This window comes from Cyprinus carpio, chromosome B2 (assembly GCF_018340385.1).
Source record: "Cyprinus carpio isolate SPL01 chromosome B2, ASM1834038v1, whole genome shotgun sequence".
Classification (NCBI taxonomy): Eukaryota; Metazoa; Chordata; class Actinopteri; order Cypriniformes; family Cyprinidae; genus Cyprinus; species Cyprinus carpio.
In genome coordinates, this window is record NC_056598.1 from 27,733,642 (window position 1) to 27,750,282 (window position 16,641).

The 16,641-nt window shown below is 34.7% G+C and overlaps 1 protein-coding gene across 1 annotated transcript in view; it reads left to right on the forward strand.

Moving 5' to 3' along the window:
* Positions 1 to 16,641, forward strand: part of LOC109074133 (semaphorin-6B-like) — a 115,701-nt gene that overhangs the window by 60,383 nt on the left and 38,677 nt on the right. Inside the window, exons 2-3 of the mRNA XM_042718967.1 lie at positions 11,016 to 11,139; positions 14,358 to 14,472. Of these exons, the coding sequence (XP_042574901.1) occupies positions 11,034 to 11,139; positions 14,358 to 14,472 (221 nt within the window). The 5' untranslated portion in view covers positions 11,016 to 11,033. The remainder of the gene's footprint in view (positions 1 to 11,015; positions 11,140 to 14,357; positions 14,473 to 16,641) is intronic.

A 16,641-nucleotide genomic window follows, 5' to 3' on the forward strand; every position in this document is an offset into this window, starting at 1 on the left:
TCAGGGTGTCTAAGTAGACTAGAGATGCGAAGACTTTGTCACTCTAATGAGGAAGAGGAAAAGAGAGAAAGAGGTGAAAAACAAATTCAATGACAAGCAACAATTTCTGTTTTTCAAATGAGGAAAATTAATTTTCTCAATTAAATGTTATCAAGAAGGTAAACAATATTATTAAATCTCTTGTTTTGGACAAAAGAATACAATAATAATGCTGATATCTCTTTCATTATTCTGACAGGATTGACACCGTACACCTTACAGTTGGACCGCTCACCAGGCAGGCTGCGAAGGCGACAGTTGTTCAACACGTATCTCTATTAAATTGATCTCAGCGTTGGATGAGATGCTAAAACTTGGATTGCGTTTCCAAATGTAGGGAGGTTAGGAAGAACAAAGGAGAGGTTGATTACAATCAAATTCATAAGGGTGATTCGTCTTCTTTGACAAGATTGCGTATTTCATTCACTTAGAATTGATTGATGGTTCTTACATGTCCCTACAAATGTTAAAAGTGAAGAGGAAAGGAAAGGAAAGGAGAGAGAGGACGGAGATGGTAAGTCTCAGTAGAGGTTATCTTAACTACGAGGAGAGCGTTGTTTTAGTTGCTGCACAACTAATCAAACAAAATAAACTTTAAGTGAATGAGAGTTGTCTTTCTGATTTATTTGAACTCGTAGTGAGGGATAACAATGTCTCCTTTTAGGGCTCAGGTGTGTCGTTCCCAAGCTAGGATACACAGAAATTAAAAAGTAATAAATGGGCAAAATAAGCAAAAATTAAATTAAATAAAGGAGAAAATCTATAAATAAAACAATAGTGGCTAAGTGTATAACCAAAACAGGAAGAAAGAGGGGTAAAACGCAATAAAATAAGTAAAGGTCTGAATAGAATATATTCAGATGGGTAATAAATAAATTAGGTAGAATAAGTTTAAACTTTCAAAGTTCAAGTCTTATTCGTACCTAAAATAATTAGCCCCAAAAGAGAATACTAGAAGTAATGATCATATGAAATGATCTGAGGGGGAAATTGGAATGATTCCAAATAAATTTAATGTTTCAATTAAATTTGGATTTGACACAATTAATAATTGTGAGTTAGTATTTCCCTTTCTAGTAAAATGCCAATAAATGGTATCATGAAAAAAGAGAGAAATAAGAGAGAGAAAGAGACCAACAAGTGTTAGTTGAGGTGTTTAAAGGGTTAAATCACTTCAGCGTTGCCCAAACAAACACTATTCAACAACTGGATGTTAATGCTAACGGCTAACCTTTGAGGTTAGTGGCTTTAGCATAGACTTCAATGTAAATACAACTGTTTCGTTAGCTTAGCAACACCGTGGAGTTTGTTTACATTAGCGTCGATGCGCTGCGCGTGCGCAGTTCAAAGTTGCTCCGGAAGTAGGTTAAGACTTCCGTGTCACGGTCGTAACTGTGGCAACCAAAACAAACTCTAGTGGACTAGCACATGAATCATTGCATTGCAAGTACAGTTAAGCATGTTACATGAAATGTCGGCGCATTTCAACACTGTACAAATAACAACACCGCTTTTAGATGGTTTTGCGATGTGGCGCTTAAACTCTCAGTTCGTATAGAGTTAACTTTAACTTTATTCAAATAGCAGCTTCTTGCTGTAGTTAAGGGAAAAGTGAGGGCGATCTCGGCGGATCTGAATCTTCGTGCCAGTTTCTCTGGACACACAAACACAACAGGTTTTCTTCGCAGTTGGGACAAACTTAAAATTTACTTGATCAAGCTTTTAAAACACTCCCATCACACTCGGACACACGCAGTGTTAAGCGAGATTGCATTCACTTTGTGAACAGGGAAACATTATTCTCTAATATTAACCCAGGGAGTCGAATAGCATTTGATTCGGCAGTGGAACACGCACTGGCAATCAAGCTATGAATAACGAGGCTTTGATAAATAGATTGAGGAACACGCTCAACACTATTCTTTATTCACCGATTTATTTCCCTTTGAATTAACGTTACTACAGTTTAGCTCCGTTCAGCGAACGGTGACTGAGATTCCCTGCCGGGAGTATAGCTTTTGAGAGGCACTGGAACACTCAGTGAAATCAATTTAGCTATAAACAAGGCATTACAAAAATGAGGAACACGCTCAATTTCTACCTTATTGTACGATCTCTGATGTTAACTTTAAGTTCACTTACTGCCGTTTAACAATGAAGAGGCGGACTTGAGTTACAGCCTCCTCTGCGTTCATTCTATTCAAGCGGTCGCGCGCTGCTTACGTCACGGGTCACACACACACACACACACACACGTCTAGACTCAGAAGCTTCTCATCTTTCATCCGCAGCAAAAGAAAAGATTAACATAACTTGGTTTATGCTCACAATTTAGATTAAACTGCCCGCAAAATTCTCCACCATAATACTGTAAGGGAAACAGGTCAATTTAGCTCAAAGGGAATCATTTAAGATTTTAAAGGGAATTTGAACAGAATCACTGTTTCACGGCTGATCACTGAAACGGCCAGCGATTCACTGAACGAGCCGTTTAACATCAAATCTGCGCTGGATATTAATATCCAAAGTATAGTGAAAACACTATTAATTAGCACAGTAACAAGATCGGCAGTTTAAGACATTAACTTGTGAGCACAAAACACAAGATAATTGCTTTTTAAATATAGATAAGGCTTTATTAGATAAATCTAAGACATATAAACTAATCTAACACATAAGCACACGCACTCACACATTCACACACGAGTTTTTGTTGGATAGATCTTTGGGATATAGTGTGTTTTAGAGAATGAGAATGTGAAATCCCAAGTTTACAGCAATACGTGAAATTGCATAGACATGAACAACCATTTAATCACTTAATTAACTCTCGCACTGAGTTCCTCAATGAGGTTAAAATTATATTAGATAACACCAGTACAGATGTGAGTCTGGAGGTTACTTGCGTTGCCTGTTTAACGGGGTTCCCTTTGTTGTCGCTGAAAAGGGGGTTTCCCGAAGTTGCTGATTGGCTGGAAGTTCAGTAGTCGTTGAAGTGACGTCTTGGGAAGCCCGTGGTTGGGGGTTGGCTGACGATGCGGAGTTGTGGGCTGGTTGAAGTTTCAGACGGGCATGGGAGGTCAGACTCGGAGACACGGCGTTACAAAACTTAACTCAGAACACGAAATTCTCAAACGGAAAAGAAAGGAAACTAAAGTAAAAGAACAGAAGTAAAGTTTGACGAGGCTAGGTGGTGTTTCTTCTCATCGTGGCTAAGTAGCAGCAGGCGTGCAGGCCGAAGCACGCTGGAACGGCGCTCGAAGAACGCTAAAAGTGATGACAAAGCATGACTAAAAAAGCTACAGGCAAAAAAGCCGGCATGACTGATAGCAAAAGCTGACACAAAAACTAAAAGCTCAAAGCTAAAAGCAAAATTTGATGGTGTCCTGAGTATTTAAACTGGCCTTTTGGCCACACCTCAAATGTTGTCTTGACATATTAGATATTGTCTTTTCTCTGGGTGTTGCATTGTTTGTCCCACCCATTCATAAATCGTATGTTAGTCTTATCAAGCACGTGGTCCGAATTTTCCCGCTCTTGCAGGGTATAATTTGGACATGATTCCTATAACAAGAATATGATACATTTGACAAATAACTAATGGTCAGAAACGTTTCAAGCAAGAATATTCGAACACACACATACTAAACATGAATATGATCCCTTTAGCTATTCAAGAGTTATTTAAAAAAAGACATACACAATAAGTGATTAGAAACATTAAAATCAAATGTGTCGGTTACATAAATGATATGGAGTTAAGCAATGGACTGATATCCATTTAGAAGTCTTTTTTGAGTTCATTTTGGTGCATATATGCATTGGAAGGCATTCTCTGTGCCATTCTGGGAGTAAGGATATGTCCTGTGGAGACCAGAGGGGTTAACAGGTCTCCTTAGGAATTTCAGTCTGGTTTTGCTAGGTGGGGGGAAGTCAATCCAACGATCTTGTTTAATCTCATGGCTTTACATGTGAGGTTGAGACTGTCCATTTCTTCGATTACTTGCCCCAAATTAGACAATCTCTTCTTCGAATTGAAATTGTCAATAATTGTTCCAATGGTGTTAATGTTGAAAGCTGTTCTCTTAAAGAGTTGGTTGGTTATCAGATTGTGGTGCTGGGAGTTGATTTACAACATCCTGCCTTTCTGTGGAATTCGGCTCATGTTTCAACCAGGCTCCCGATCGAATCTTTAATTTGTCTGGTTCACGCTACAGTAGTATATCACACATATACAGTATACATATATAAAGACAGTTCCTATATTATGTTTTGTGGTTCATTTTCAGGTTACTTTGATCAGATGCAATAAATCTCAAGGCACTTGTGGGTTAGACGTTTCTCAGCATTGTGGACAGTGTAGGCTTGGCCTCAGTGACATTCCAGTCATTGTTTTCTGTAGATGTCTTGAACGTCATTTGCTTTGGACAGGCATCTGTGAGGGATTTCCATCCGCTGTGTCTCTGACCACTGTTTAAAGCCTTTCGTTTTAACGGCTGTTAGCGCCATCAGCCTTCCAACAAAGACTTGGACTGTTCCTGTGTTATTCAGGCCTTGTTGCTTGAGTGTGTGAGAGAGGAAGGAAGCGAGAGAGTTTGTGAGGTGTGTGTCCTGTTAATAAGAAACAATTGAGGTGGTATCTCTGCCTATTAGGTTTAATTTAGAGCTATCACAAAACTTAATGTGTCTGTGGCTCGGTCACAACCTCCTTAAACCAAATTACAGACGCGTTCTGTACTAGAGATGTGTTTTCTACTGCAAAACCCTATGGGAGGATACCTATACTTGACCTCTGACCTTTCCTTTGGGCACAGGGGCTCATGCTGGAGTGGGACGGGGGGATGAATGAGATTTGAGAGAGGGAGGGAGAGAGAGCAGTTTTGAAGGCTCAAGACAATGAATGGTTTCTTTATGAAGTATTTAGAAGCTCTGTGTGCCCACCAGTGCTTTTGTCCTTTTAGTGCCCCTCATAAACAGCCTGGAAACATACACACCATTTTGTTGAATACGATTTAGATTTTCAACTTCCAGGGATCATAACATGGAAAACGGATTCCCTGGCTCTTTGAAAAAAAAGCTTATTTTTGCGTTTAAAAGTTTGGGGTCAGTAAGACTTTCTTTTCACCATTGAGCCGTTCAAAGATGTAATAGATGAGTTTGTTTCTTCACTGGAGCAGATTTGGATAAATTTAGCATTACATCACTTACTCAGCAGTAGATCCTCTGCAGTGAATGGGTGCCGTCAGAATGAGAGTCTAAACAGCTGATAAAAACATCACAAGTAATTCACACGACTCCAGTCCATCAATTAACACCTTGCGAAGTGAAAATCTGCATGTTTATAAGAAACAAATATATCTTCAAGACTGAAAAACAAAAAAGTCCATAATAACACTTCTTTCATTGAAAAGTCCATCCTGTGTTGTCCTCTCACATTAAAATCTGCTGACATAACAGTTTTAGACTGTTTTATTTGTAAACAGTGATTGATCTGTACATATTTCTCTCCTGATTCAGACAAGATTACTTTTTCACTGGAGAAAGGGATATTATAGACAGAGGACTCGTATTTTTGCCAGAAGCAACAGTTTGAAGTCTTAATGATGGATTTGTTACTTATAAACATGCAGATTTTTTTTTTTTTTTACTTTACAAGATCTTAATTGATGAACTGGAGTTGTGTGTGGATTACTTGTGATGTTTTTATCAGCTGTTTGAACTTTCGTTCTGACGGCACCCATTCACTGCAGAGGATCCATTGGTGAGCAATGTATAGTGTTGAGATGAGGAAACAAACTAATCTACATCTTGGATGGTCTCAGGGTGAATAAATATTAATTTATGGGTGGACTATTGTGTCTGGTTGCTTAGAAAGGTAATAGCGCACTTCATTTCAACAAGCTGCGCGGTTTGAGGCATCATTCATTACCGTAGCACAAACAACACTGAAGTGTACTACCTAAGGTTGGTGATTTGTCCAAACCCCTAACCTCAAATGTGAGCAGCAGAAATTGTGATGTTTGTCTTTGCAGCGCCACTGTCCTGTTTATAAAAGCAAGTACGATGTGGCCTCTTTCAAGTAATGTGTTTGACAATGTTCTTTGCTTTATGTGTGCGGTGGATAAACATGCGTCTCTGTGTGCGCGGTGTGCTAATGGACTAATAGAGTCGCTCGTCTCTCTTTAATGCAATTGAGATTCATTTCTGCCTTATGATTTAAACCCTCAAAAGGCCACTATTAATTTCAAAACTTTTCACCAAAGGCATCTAAAGTTCTTTCAATTAGTTTTTCATCTCTTTTATTTCCGTCATCCTGAGGGATGTCTTAATTACATTATTCATTGTTTCATCTCATTTAAGCGGTAATGCATGTATTGTTAGAGGCCTGTTGAAAGCAGAAGAAGGGATAATTGAGAAAGGTCTCAAACAAATCCTTTGAGGCAAAACGCTCACCATCACTGTCACTGAAACGGTTCAGATTTTTAGGTTTTAATGATGAAATTCATCATTACTTCAGTGTCTTAAAGTGACTACAGCTTTTGATGGCATGTCCATGGATTGCCTGATTAATAGTTTTACGCAAATATTATTCAAAACTCCAAACCCGATTGGTTGGCTCTCTTTGTTTGAGGTAGTTAGTAGGAATTAAATGAGGCATGCTTGAGTGCAAATGTACATTATGTTTTGTTGAAGTTATGTTGTTGAAATTATGTGTTTGAAAGGATTAGTATTCCCTACACTACTGTTCAATTGTTTCTGTTTCTAAATTTCTATTTAGATTTTTCTTTCTGTTTACACATTATTGTATAGTTTCAGCATTTGACTAGATGTAGTAATTAACTAAAACAGACATAAAAATGTATTAAAATATACAAATGAAAAAATCATGAAATAATAAAAATGACAAATAAATTAAATAAACAAAGTTAAATTCTAAATATTAATAAAACTAAAAAATATATATATACAAAATAACACTGGCATGAATGCATTAAATTGATGCAAAGTGAAAGTAAAGATATTTTCAATATATATTAAAATATTTTTTATTTCAAATAAAAGCTGTTTTTAAAATCTCTGTTTAAAAAAATCTTGAAAAAATATGGTTATGGTTTCCACAAAAATATAAAGAAAATTTATATTAAAACATTGATTCTTCAACAGGAAATCAGTCTATTTGAATGATATCTGCATGGATCGTGTGACACTGAAGACTTGAGTAATAATGCTGAAAATTCAGCCTTGCATCACAGAAATAAATTACATTTTAAAAAGTATTCAAATAGAAAGCAGGTATTTTAAATTCTAATAATATTTCACTGTTTTTACTGTATTTTTAATCAAATCAATGTAGCCCTGGTGAGCATAAAAACATACAAACCCCAAATCTTTTAAAATGGTGGTGTATTCTAAACACATTCCATTGATTTCTTCAGCATTCCCTCTTGATTTCAAACTGATTGGGATCTTTCTATACCTTCAATAAAATTCTTACTGATATTCATCAACTACTAAAAATAAACTGTATATGCTTTATATGATAGTCAAAAGTCTTTTCGAGACTGTGCAGATTACGTGATGTATGAAGCTTGACCGTGGTTCACCCTGTCTCTTGTGTGTTTGTGTCAGTAATATACTGCAGGAGGAAGGCTTGACACACTCTCATAAATTACCCAATTACAGCAATCACGCTGAGCGAAAAAAGAAAAGCACAGATGATAAGAGTGTGGAAAAGAAAAGAGCAGATAGTGGCATCGTTCTGGTCCTCCTGCTAAAGCCACCGACCACTCCTTCCTCCACAGACTTAATGAAAAGGTGCTGAAAATTAATTACGGTGTGTGTGTGTGTGGTCTCGGGTCTCTTTGGTAATTGAGGGTTGTCCGTGAAAGAGAAGGCCTCACGACTCTCATCTGGTTTCTGTCTGAAGGAAGAACTGATTGTCGGAGATGAAAGCTTTTGTTAAACAGTTTTATGCCCCACTTACACTCACTCGTAGACAGACGGTTTCCTCACACCCGTTAAAATCGTGCAAGTCTGTTTTGCTTTACAGACGGGTATTGTGGTTTTTGTAAGAAGTCTGTTCCTCATAAAGTGCCCAAATAAATGTCAAATGTTAAATAATAAACAGCTTCTGTTTCGCTTCACGCTCATGTGGAGTCGCCTGTGCATTTAATTTCATTGAAGGCACAAGGCATGTCTAACACCCAAGACGTCTAATGCTCCTTTGTATTATTAATCATTTTGCCCGTATCTTTACAGAGACTGTTTGTGTATTATATTTTTAGCTCCAAAACCTGATGTGCTGCCTACCTAGGCAACTTTTTAGGCATCATATAGGGGTGTGTCTGACATGAAGGTTGTTCCAGAAGTAAATTGAAAAGTTTAGTTACATTGATTTGGCCAAAATCAGTGCATGGCTCAGATAGCTCCTGCTGGTCGATGTTGAAATCAGACAATTTTGCAGGAAAGTTTGTGCAAAATACAGTTTTTAGTGTGATTAAAGCTATTTAAAATGACTGTCAAATCTGTTATTACTTTGTTTTTTTTTTATACAATACATTATATTTATTTATTTATTTATTTTGATTTCTGAGCTACAGTGCCCTCCATAAGTATTGGAACAGTAAAGACAAAATTGTTCTGTTTGCTGTGGAGTCAAGAAATCTGTAAATATGATTAAAAGATGAATATGAGACAAAACTACAGAATGTCATATTTTTTTTTATTGGGTGATTCAACACAAAGATGTTTTTCCAGCTAAGAAGATCAGCACTTTTAAACTTTTAAATCTCACTCTCTGATGTGAGCATAAGTACTGGAGCAGTTGCCTCACAGGTCTTTCTAAGTGTTCAGCTGTATCCTGTTGCATTAATTCTTCAGATATTAAAAGCAAGGAATGTGTTTTATCAGTTATATCCATTGCTTCTGCATTCCAAGTCTTGCATTCGATGATGACACACACAAACCAGGATGAAGACGGGGAAGCCGACTCTGAAAGAAAAGCAAGCAATTTGGATGCTAAAAGAAAAGAGGAAGTCAATTAGAACTAAAGGAAAAACAAAGGGCATGGAGAAATCAAGAGTTTGGAAACTACCGGCGACATCAGCAACCAGCAATGACCTGATCGGCTGAGAAAAACAACAGACAAATCATAAAAGCTGTGAAAATGAACCCTAAAACACATGTCTGTAAAATCACCAACAACCTCCAGAAAGCTGGGGTGATGTTCTGTCAATCTACAGTCAGCTGGAGAATTTGACACAGAATTACAGAAGCTACACAGCAAGATGCAAACCTCTGATCAGCACCAAAAATAGAAAGGCAAGATTCTTCACAAATGTGAGCCAGTAGAGTTTTGGAACTGAGTTGATGGACAAATGAGACAAAGATTAACCTTTAAGTTACTGGAAAGCAAAAGTGTGGAGAAAAAAGGGAACTGCAAATGATTCTAAGCATACAACCTCATCTGTAAAGCTTGGCAGAGGTGGTGTCATGGCATGGGCATGCATGGCTGTCTCTAGAACAGGACCTCTTCATTTTAATGATGACTTAATGTATGATGGCAGTAGCAGAATGAATTTGGAAGGGTACAAAATCATCTTGGCCACCAATATTCATGAAAATGCCACCAAACTCATTAGAAAGCTCTTCATATTGGATCAGGATCAATGACCCAAAACACCCTGCCAGTTCAGTCAAGGACTTTTTCAGGGCAAAGAAATGTAAAGTCTTAGATTGCTCAAATCAATCTCCAGATTTAAATCCGACTGAACATTAATTTCACCAGCTGAAGAGGAGACTAAAGACAGAAACTCCCCAAAACAAGCAACAGTTGGAATTGGCTGCATTAACGGCTGGGGGAAAGCATTTCAAAGCATAAGAACAAGAGTCTGGTGATGTCTCTGGGTTACAGACTCACTGCTCTGATTGCATGCAAGGATCTGCAACTAAATATTAGCTTTTAATCTTTTACATCTGCCTTAAATTCAGCTTTTCCAATACTTATGCTCACATCAAATAGTGGGATGAACTCTAAAAGCACTGTCCTTTTTATTTGGTAAAACATGTATGTGTCGAAAGACCTAAAAATAAAATGTGACATTCTGTAGTTTTGTCGCATATTCATCTTTTAATCATATTTGCAAATGTCTTGACTCCACAGCAGAGAAAGCAATTTTGTCTTTACTGTTCCAATACTTATTGAGGGCACTTTATTAGTCTTTCAATTATTTGAGCTGGAAAATAACTTGGTTTATTAAGATCCTTGGACAAGCTAAATTTTTAATCCAAAAAGGTTATTTGGTATTATAATGTTATAGTTTTAATTAATATTTTGATTTGGTTTTTATTTTTATGTTTTAATTTAGAATTTGTATAAAATTTTATTAAAATTGCTGTTATGCTTTCATATTTTTATATAAGTATTAAGGTTTTATTTATTTTTTAAATTAAGTTTAGTTTTATTTTAGTTTTAATTTTTATTTATTTCCAATTTAGTGATTCAGCATTTTTTATTTTTTTGTTCATGTAATATTTATAATTTTATTTCAGCTTTATTTCAGTTAACAAGAGTTTTTTAATACATTTGATGAATATAAACCTGATCAAAAATGGCTCACAGAGGAAAATGTTGAATATAAATATATTTTAGTCAATACTGCAGCTAACGATTTATATTGTTTTTTGTTGTTTTTTTTTTAAATCCACATTTGCATACAATATTTACATGTGATATTGCAATTTTGTGGTTATTAAAGCACTGATTTATTAGATAGCAACAGTTCTCTTACTTTCATGTGGCATGGCTTTTTGTGTATCTCTTAACTGAGTTGTCTATGCAGACTGAATTCTGCATTACAAGGGGAGTGTCCATGCAGATAGTGAATGTTGAAAAAGGTTTATTAGTACTGTATTGTGTTATTTTCACTGTTTTTTTTTTTTAAGTTAACATCATTTCTCTATTCCTGTCTTCACAGCTGTGGTGTGTCGCTGCCATGGCGACCCTCACTCCCTGCTTCTTATGGATCTTTGCTGTCCTCCAATTGGCTACCTGCTCGTTTCCAGAGGAACCTGGCCCTTTAATCTCCGCCCCTGCTGAGGGTAAGAACACGCCCCTCACCAATTACAGTGTATCAGTTAAACAACACCAGCAGGTTATTTTTCAGTTAGACATAAATGCCACGTTTATGATCTTTTATGCATATACGTTTAGAGCATAATAGCACAATCAGCAGTTGCTATTTTTGGCTCATAAATTAGCTTTGAGAAAAGGCACATCAATTCCAAACTGTGCCAAGTTTCCATGACCATAAGCATAAAAGAATATTCCTTTGGAAGTTACAATGATTTTCCAAGGGATTTATTATTATTAAATAATATTATTATGTAATATTATTATTTATATATTTATTATTTTAGCTAAAGAAGCCAAATATATGATACCACTATGTTGATAAAAATAAATACCATTTCTTTGTTATTTTTAGTTTTAGTTTCTAGTAGAAGTGTGTCAGCTGTGCATAGGTGATATTTTAGTATTATTTATATTATATTATATTATATTATATTATATTATATTATATTATATTATATTATATTATATTATATTATATTATATTTATGGAATTATATTATATTATATTATATTATATTATATTATATATGTGTGTGTGTTTCTGTTTAGCTTTGTATTTCTATTTACACATTATTGTATAGTTCACACTCAACCCTTAAAGGGATAGTCCACCAAAATTGAAACTTCATAATTTACTTACCCTCATGCATATGACTTTCTTTCTTTCTTTCTTTCTTTCTTCTGTTGAACAAATATATTTTGTTTTGTTGTGTTATGGTAACAATTTTGTTTTCGATTGACTTCAACAGTATTTTTGTCCATATATCAATGGTTACAAGATTTTTTTTTCTACCTTTAAATGTGGTAAAGTCACTGCAATGCCTGCTTTCTTGTGGTTATGTTAAAGCTTGTACACTGTATGTTGCACTACCGCTGTTGTGAAGTGTTCTTTTCAATGTACATATGGTTAACACGATGTGGACACGTCACACTGTTTGTAAATCGTTTTGCACATTAGCGCTCATGAATGGAAGAAATACACCATATGGCTGTGATCATTTTAAAAGCCTTTTAACATAATTGTGTTGGAACAAGCAAGACACAAACTCTGTGTATGTGTGTGTGTGTGTGTGTGTGTACAACGGACCGTACTCCCTACAGATCCCACAAAGCAGAATCCGTGATACTGATGAACAACCACTCAAGCGCCTCTAATGATTCAGTAGAGACCAGAGGTTAAAGGTCATCCAGTACAATGTAGTTGGTGTTTATGTGGGTCAGGTTTTGTCCCCAAATCACCTACGCTGTGAGGTCCTGCCAGTGTTCGCTCTCTGTGAAGAAAACGGCTTAGTAAACATACTAAATAATGTCTTAATTAGTAAGTAAAAGAGCAGAAAGGTTTATATGAGGGCTAGATTTAGAGGTAGAGGAAAGAAAATGTCATCATCTCAGTGGAAAAACAACAGAAGTTAGTGAAGAACTAAACAAACATGGTGGCGCTTTTTTGTGTGTGTGTGTGTGTGTGTGTGTGTGTATGTGTGTGAATCAAAGTGAAATAACGTGACCTTTTTAAGGGTTTTCCACACTTAATTGCTCTTTGCAAAGCACAAAAACATTTAAACCCTTGTGAAATGTGTCCAAACAACTAGAGGCAAAGAACAAGCCAGCAACAACAACAGTATCTCTATCCTTCTCTCCTTATTACAGTGGAATTAATTAGTAGCAGAAACTGTAAGAAATATCATTAGCATTCACAGTAAATATGTGGGTGTCCTCATGCTTCTCAGATCCATCTGCGGTTGGAGGACACATTCCTGTTGGGGTTTTTTTCAATGGTATTCTGTTTTCTAATTATGTTTAACTTCTTTCCACAGCATTTGGAAAGCAATTTTCCTTATCTGAAATGTATGAATGCTCTCTGAAGTGCCAGTGACTCTTTTCACAGCATTGTATACAGGAGGGACTCGATATAAAACTTATCAGCTTTGCTCATGAATATTAATTATGTGACAGGACATTAGACCGGGAGTCTGATTGTCAGAGCAGGTTGCATAATAAGATTAGCACTTACTGTGTGTATTATTATGCACTCTTATATAAAATAATATAATATTTATGAATCCTTTGGATTAACATTTATTTTATACTTTTAGTGTCTATTTTAATTATTAGTCATTTTGTTATGTGCTTTTGTCATTTTTATTATTTCTATTTAAAAATATATTTAAATGTATTTTTATTTTAGTTTTAGTTTTATTAATTGTAGTACTTTACCTTATTAATAACTTATTATATAAATGACAAATTTAATTAACCATTTTTTAATTAGCAAATTAGCATGTTTCATTTTTACTTTTAGTTAACAATAACAATTTTGGGTGCATTCATTCATTCATTCAAAAAGAAAAGGTAATATTTTTATTTTTTTTTTGGTTTTATTTTTATTATTTGTAGTACTTTACCTTAGCATGTTTCAATGGATATGGATATCCTGGCTAATCTTTTATATTTTTAGTATGTAACATAAGTGGTCCACATGACACATTCATAATGTAAACAAATCATTCTTTTCTTTGAATCGTTTATGTTTTTCAGTGAATCAGTTCAAAAACAGACTAAAAGATTCATTTGTGAATTGAACTGATTCAGTTCTTGAGTTCAACTCACTGATTCAATGATCTAGTCTAAGCGGTTAACAGTTCACTGTAATGTATTATCAGTGAGTGATGATGCATATTCCCGTTACAGAAATCTATCATATGACTTGGAATATACAGTAGCACACAAGTTGTACATTCCAAGCTTGTGATGCTTTTGTGTCCATTGGAAGCCTGAATCTTTATTCTCTATTCATTGTTATTGCTTGAACAGAATATTTTACAATAAAATAAAGTCATACAGGTTTGAAAACAACATAAGGCTGTGTAAATATGACATATTTATTGTTTTTGAGTGAACTTTCACTTTAAGACAGCTTGTTTTTGGACTCTGCATTGTGAAGACTCAGTGATGTATGTCTTTGTCCTTTCTTCGTGTCTCAGAGGTTCTCCATCTCTAACTCTTCAGGGAAAGTGATGGACACATTCCTGCCTGTGTTTTAGTGTCTGTTTCATCCATCCATGCTTCATATTTTGGCTCTTTTGTTTGGGTGTCCCTAATGTCTCTGTCTCCCATCTCAGCTAGTCATTTTTCCACATTTTGACTTTCTTCTCTTCTGAATTCTCTCTGGTTCTTTATTTGTCAGTGGTGAGGCGCTATCCAGTGTTTGTGGGCCGAGCGCATCGCTCTTACACCCGTCAGGAGCCGCTGTATATTCAGACCGTGCTGAAAGTCAACCGCACGCTCTACATCGGAGCCAGGTAATGCCAACAATACACGCTTCAAATTATAAATAATTCTTCAATATATTTTGCATATTGCACAACTTGTAAGGGCAAGCATTTATTTTTAAGTAAGAAGTGAATTATTTTCTGTTGTAATCATTGTTATTTTGGTATTATTAAAATATGATTGTGTTTTTTTTAAAATAAATTTTTAAGTTAGTATTTAAAAAATATATATTTAATACAAACTGTAATATCATATTTTTACATTATTTTATTATTTTAAATAATAAATAATATTTTATTTTTATTTAAAATGTTTTAGTTGTATATTTTCATTTATAATTTTAAGTTACTGGTTTTGCCATTTTATTGGTATTTTATTATTATTATTTTATTCATATTTTTATTTTTTTATTTTTTCATGATTAGATTTAATTTATTTTTAGTGCTGTTTTAGTATTAGTTCAGTTTGAGTTTTTATTTATTTCCAGTTAATAATTTTAGTGCTTCAACTTGCCATGACAACATTTCTAATTTTTTAGTTTTTCATCTCATATTTTTAGATTTTAGATTTCAGCTTCACGTCAATTAACCAAAATCTTTGACTATAATTATCTCTTATAACCGTGGTGGTAACTGACAACATTTTAAGTCACATTAATTTGAGCTTTAATACCACCCACTTTATTCATGCAGTAACATCACTGTTAGGTTTTACATTCTGAATTAATATAACATGAATATAATATCCTCTCTGTTATTAAAACCTTTATATTTCGCTACAGTACCTAATTGGTCTTAAAAGGAAATGACAGATTACACAATGAGAAAATGTCATTACGTTTCAAAGCTCTGACATGAACACTCCGTCCTTATAGCTCAACACCATCAGCAGTATAACAGCATGTTCTCTCCACACAGTCAGAGAGTGTGTGTGGATGTTTTGATGGGAAATCTGTGTCCAGTTTGACTGGTGTTACATTTAGTTACATCTTTGAAATCGGTCACATGGACAGGCCTTCAAAGGGTTTGGACTCCCGAGGGAGTTGACATGTGGTCCTAGTTAGGCGCTGGTTGGAAGTTAAACCCCTGTTCGCTGACCTTTAACCATTGCACAGTCGAGCCACTTAAGCGCTTGCTTTCTCCGAAGCTAGAGAATAGATATAGTCTGTTATATATACTCTCTTAGACATTCTGGAAAGTTGAAACTCTTATAAACTGGTTCCTGTCACCACAAAACATCTCCAGAGCTGAGAACTCAAATATAGACGGGTTGATGGATATGTTTTATCAAAACTCTTTAGTGGTTCAGTGTGTTAATGTGCTGAAATATATCTTCACAGACTTTCTGTCTTGTCTCAAGTTAGTCACATTATTTAGTCAGTAATTTGATTGGCATACTTCTAATATTCTCTACATTATGTACTTCACTGCCTGTGGAAAAATATTCTTGAGCATGTAGTAAGTACTGAGACCTGTAACATCATGAAATTGTGCATTGATATAAGTTATTGTTTACATGACTGTTGTTTTAATATTATTTATATACTATTTAGTACTTAATATTATTTAAAAATATTACCTTAGATTTTTATATGATCAGCTATCATTGTAATTTTGAGTCCTTTTGTTATGTGCTTTTGTCATTTTCATTTATTTATTTATAATTTCTGTTTAGCTTTCATCTATATTTAGTTGAATTTTAGTCATTTTAATACTTTAACCTATACACTTTATTTAAGTTCAGTTCAACATTTCTAAATTTTACGTTGAGGTTTTCATCCAAATATATATATATATATATATATATATATATATATATATATATATATATATATATATATATATATATATATATATATATATATTTTATTAACAAAAACAATTATTCATATGTTTTAGTTACCAATAACAACTGGTACATGGCATCTATATTTGGTAGATTTATGCTTAAAACAAACAAGTTCATAAATAGTAGATATGTTTACTGAAAAAGCCATTACCATTATATACAAATTTGCTTGTAAATGCATTTTTAGTTCATTTATTTATTTCAAGGATGTTTTTTCTGATTACATTTTTTTATGTTTCGTGTGTGTTGTGTAGTGCATACTCTATAGCACATAAATTATGTGAATTGTGATTCAGTATTTTAATCTTAAATTCAGGCCCATTTTCATTGTTACTGCTAATGCTGGTCTT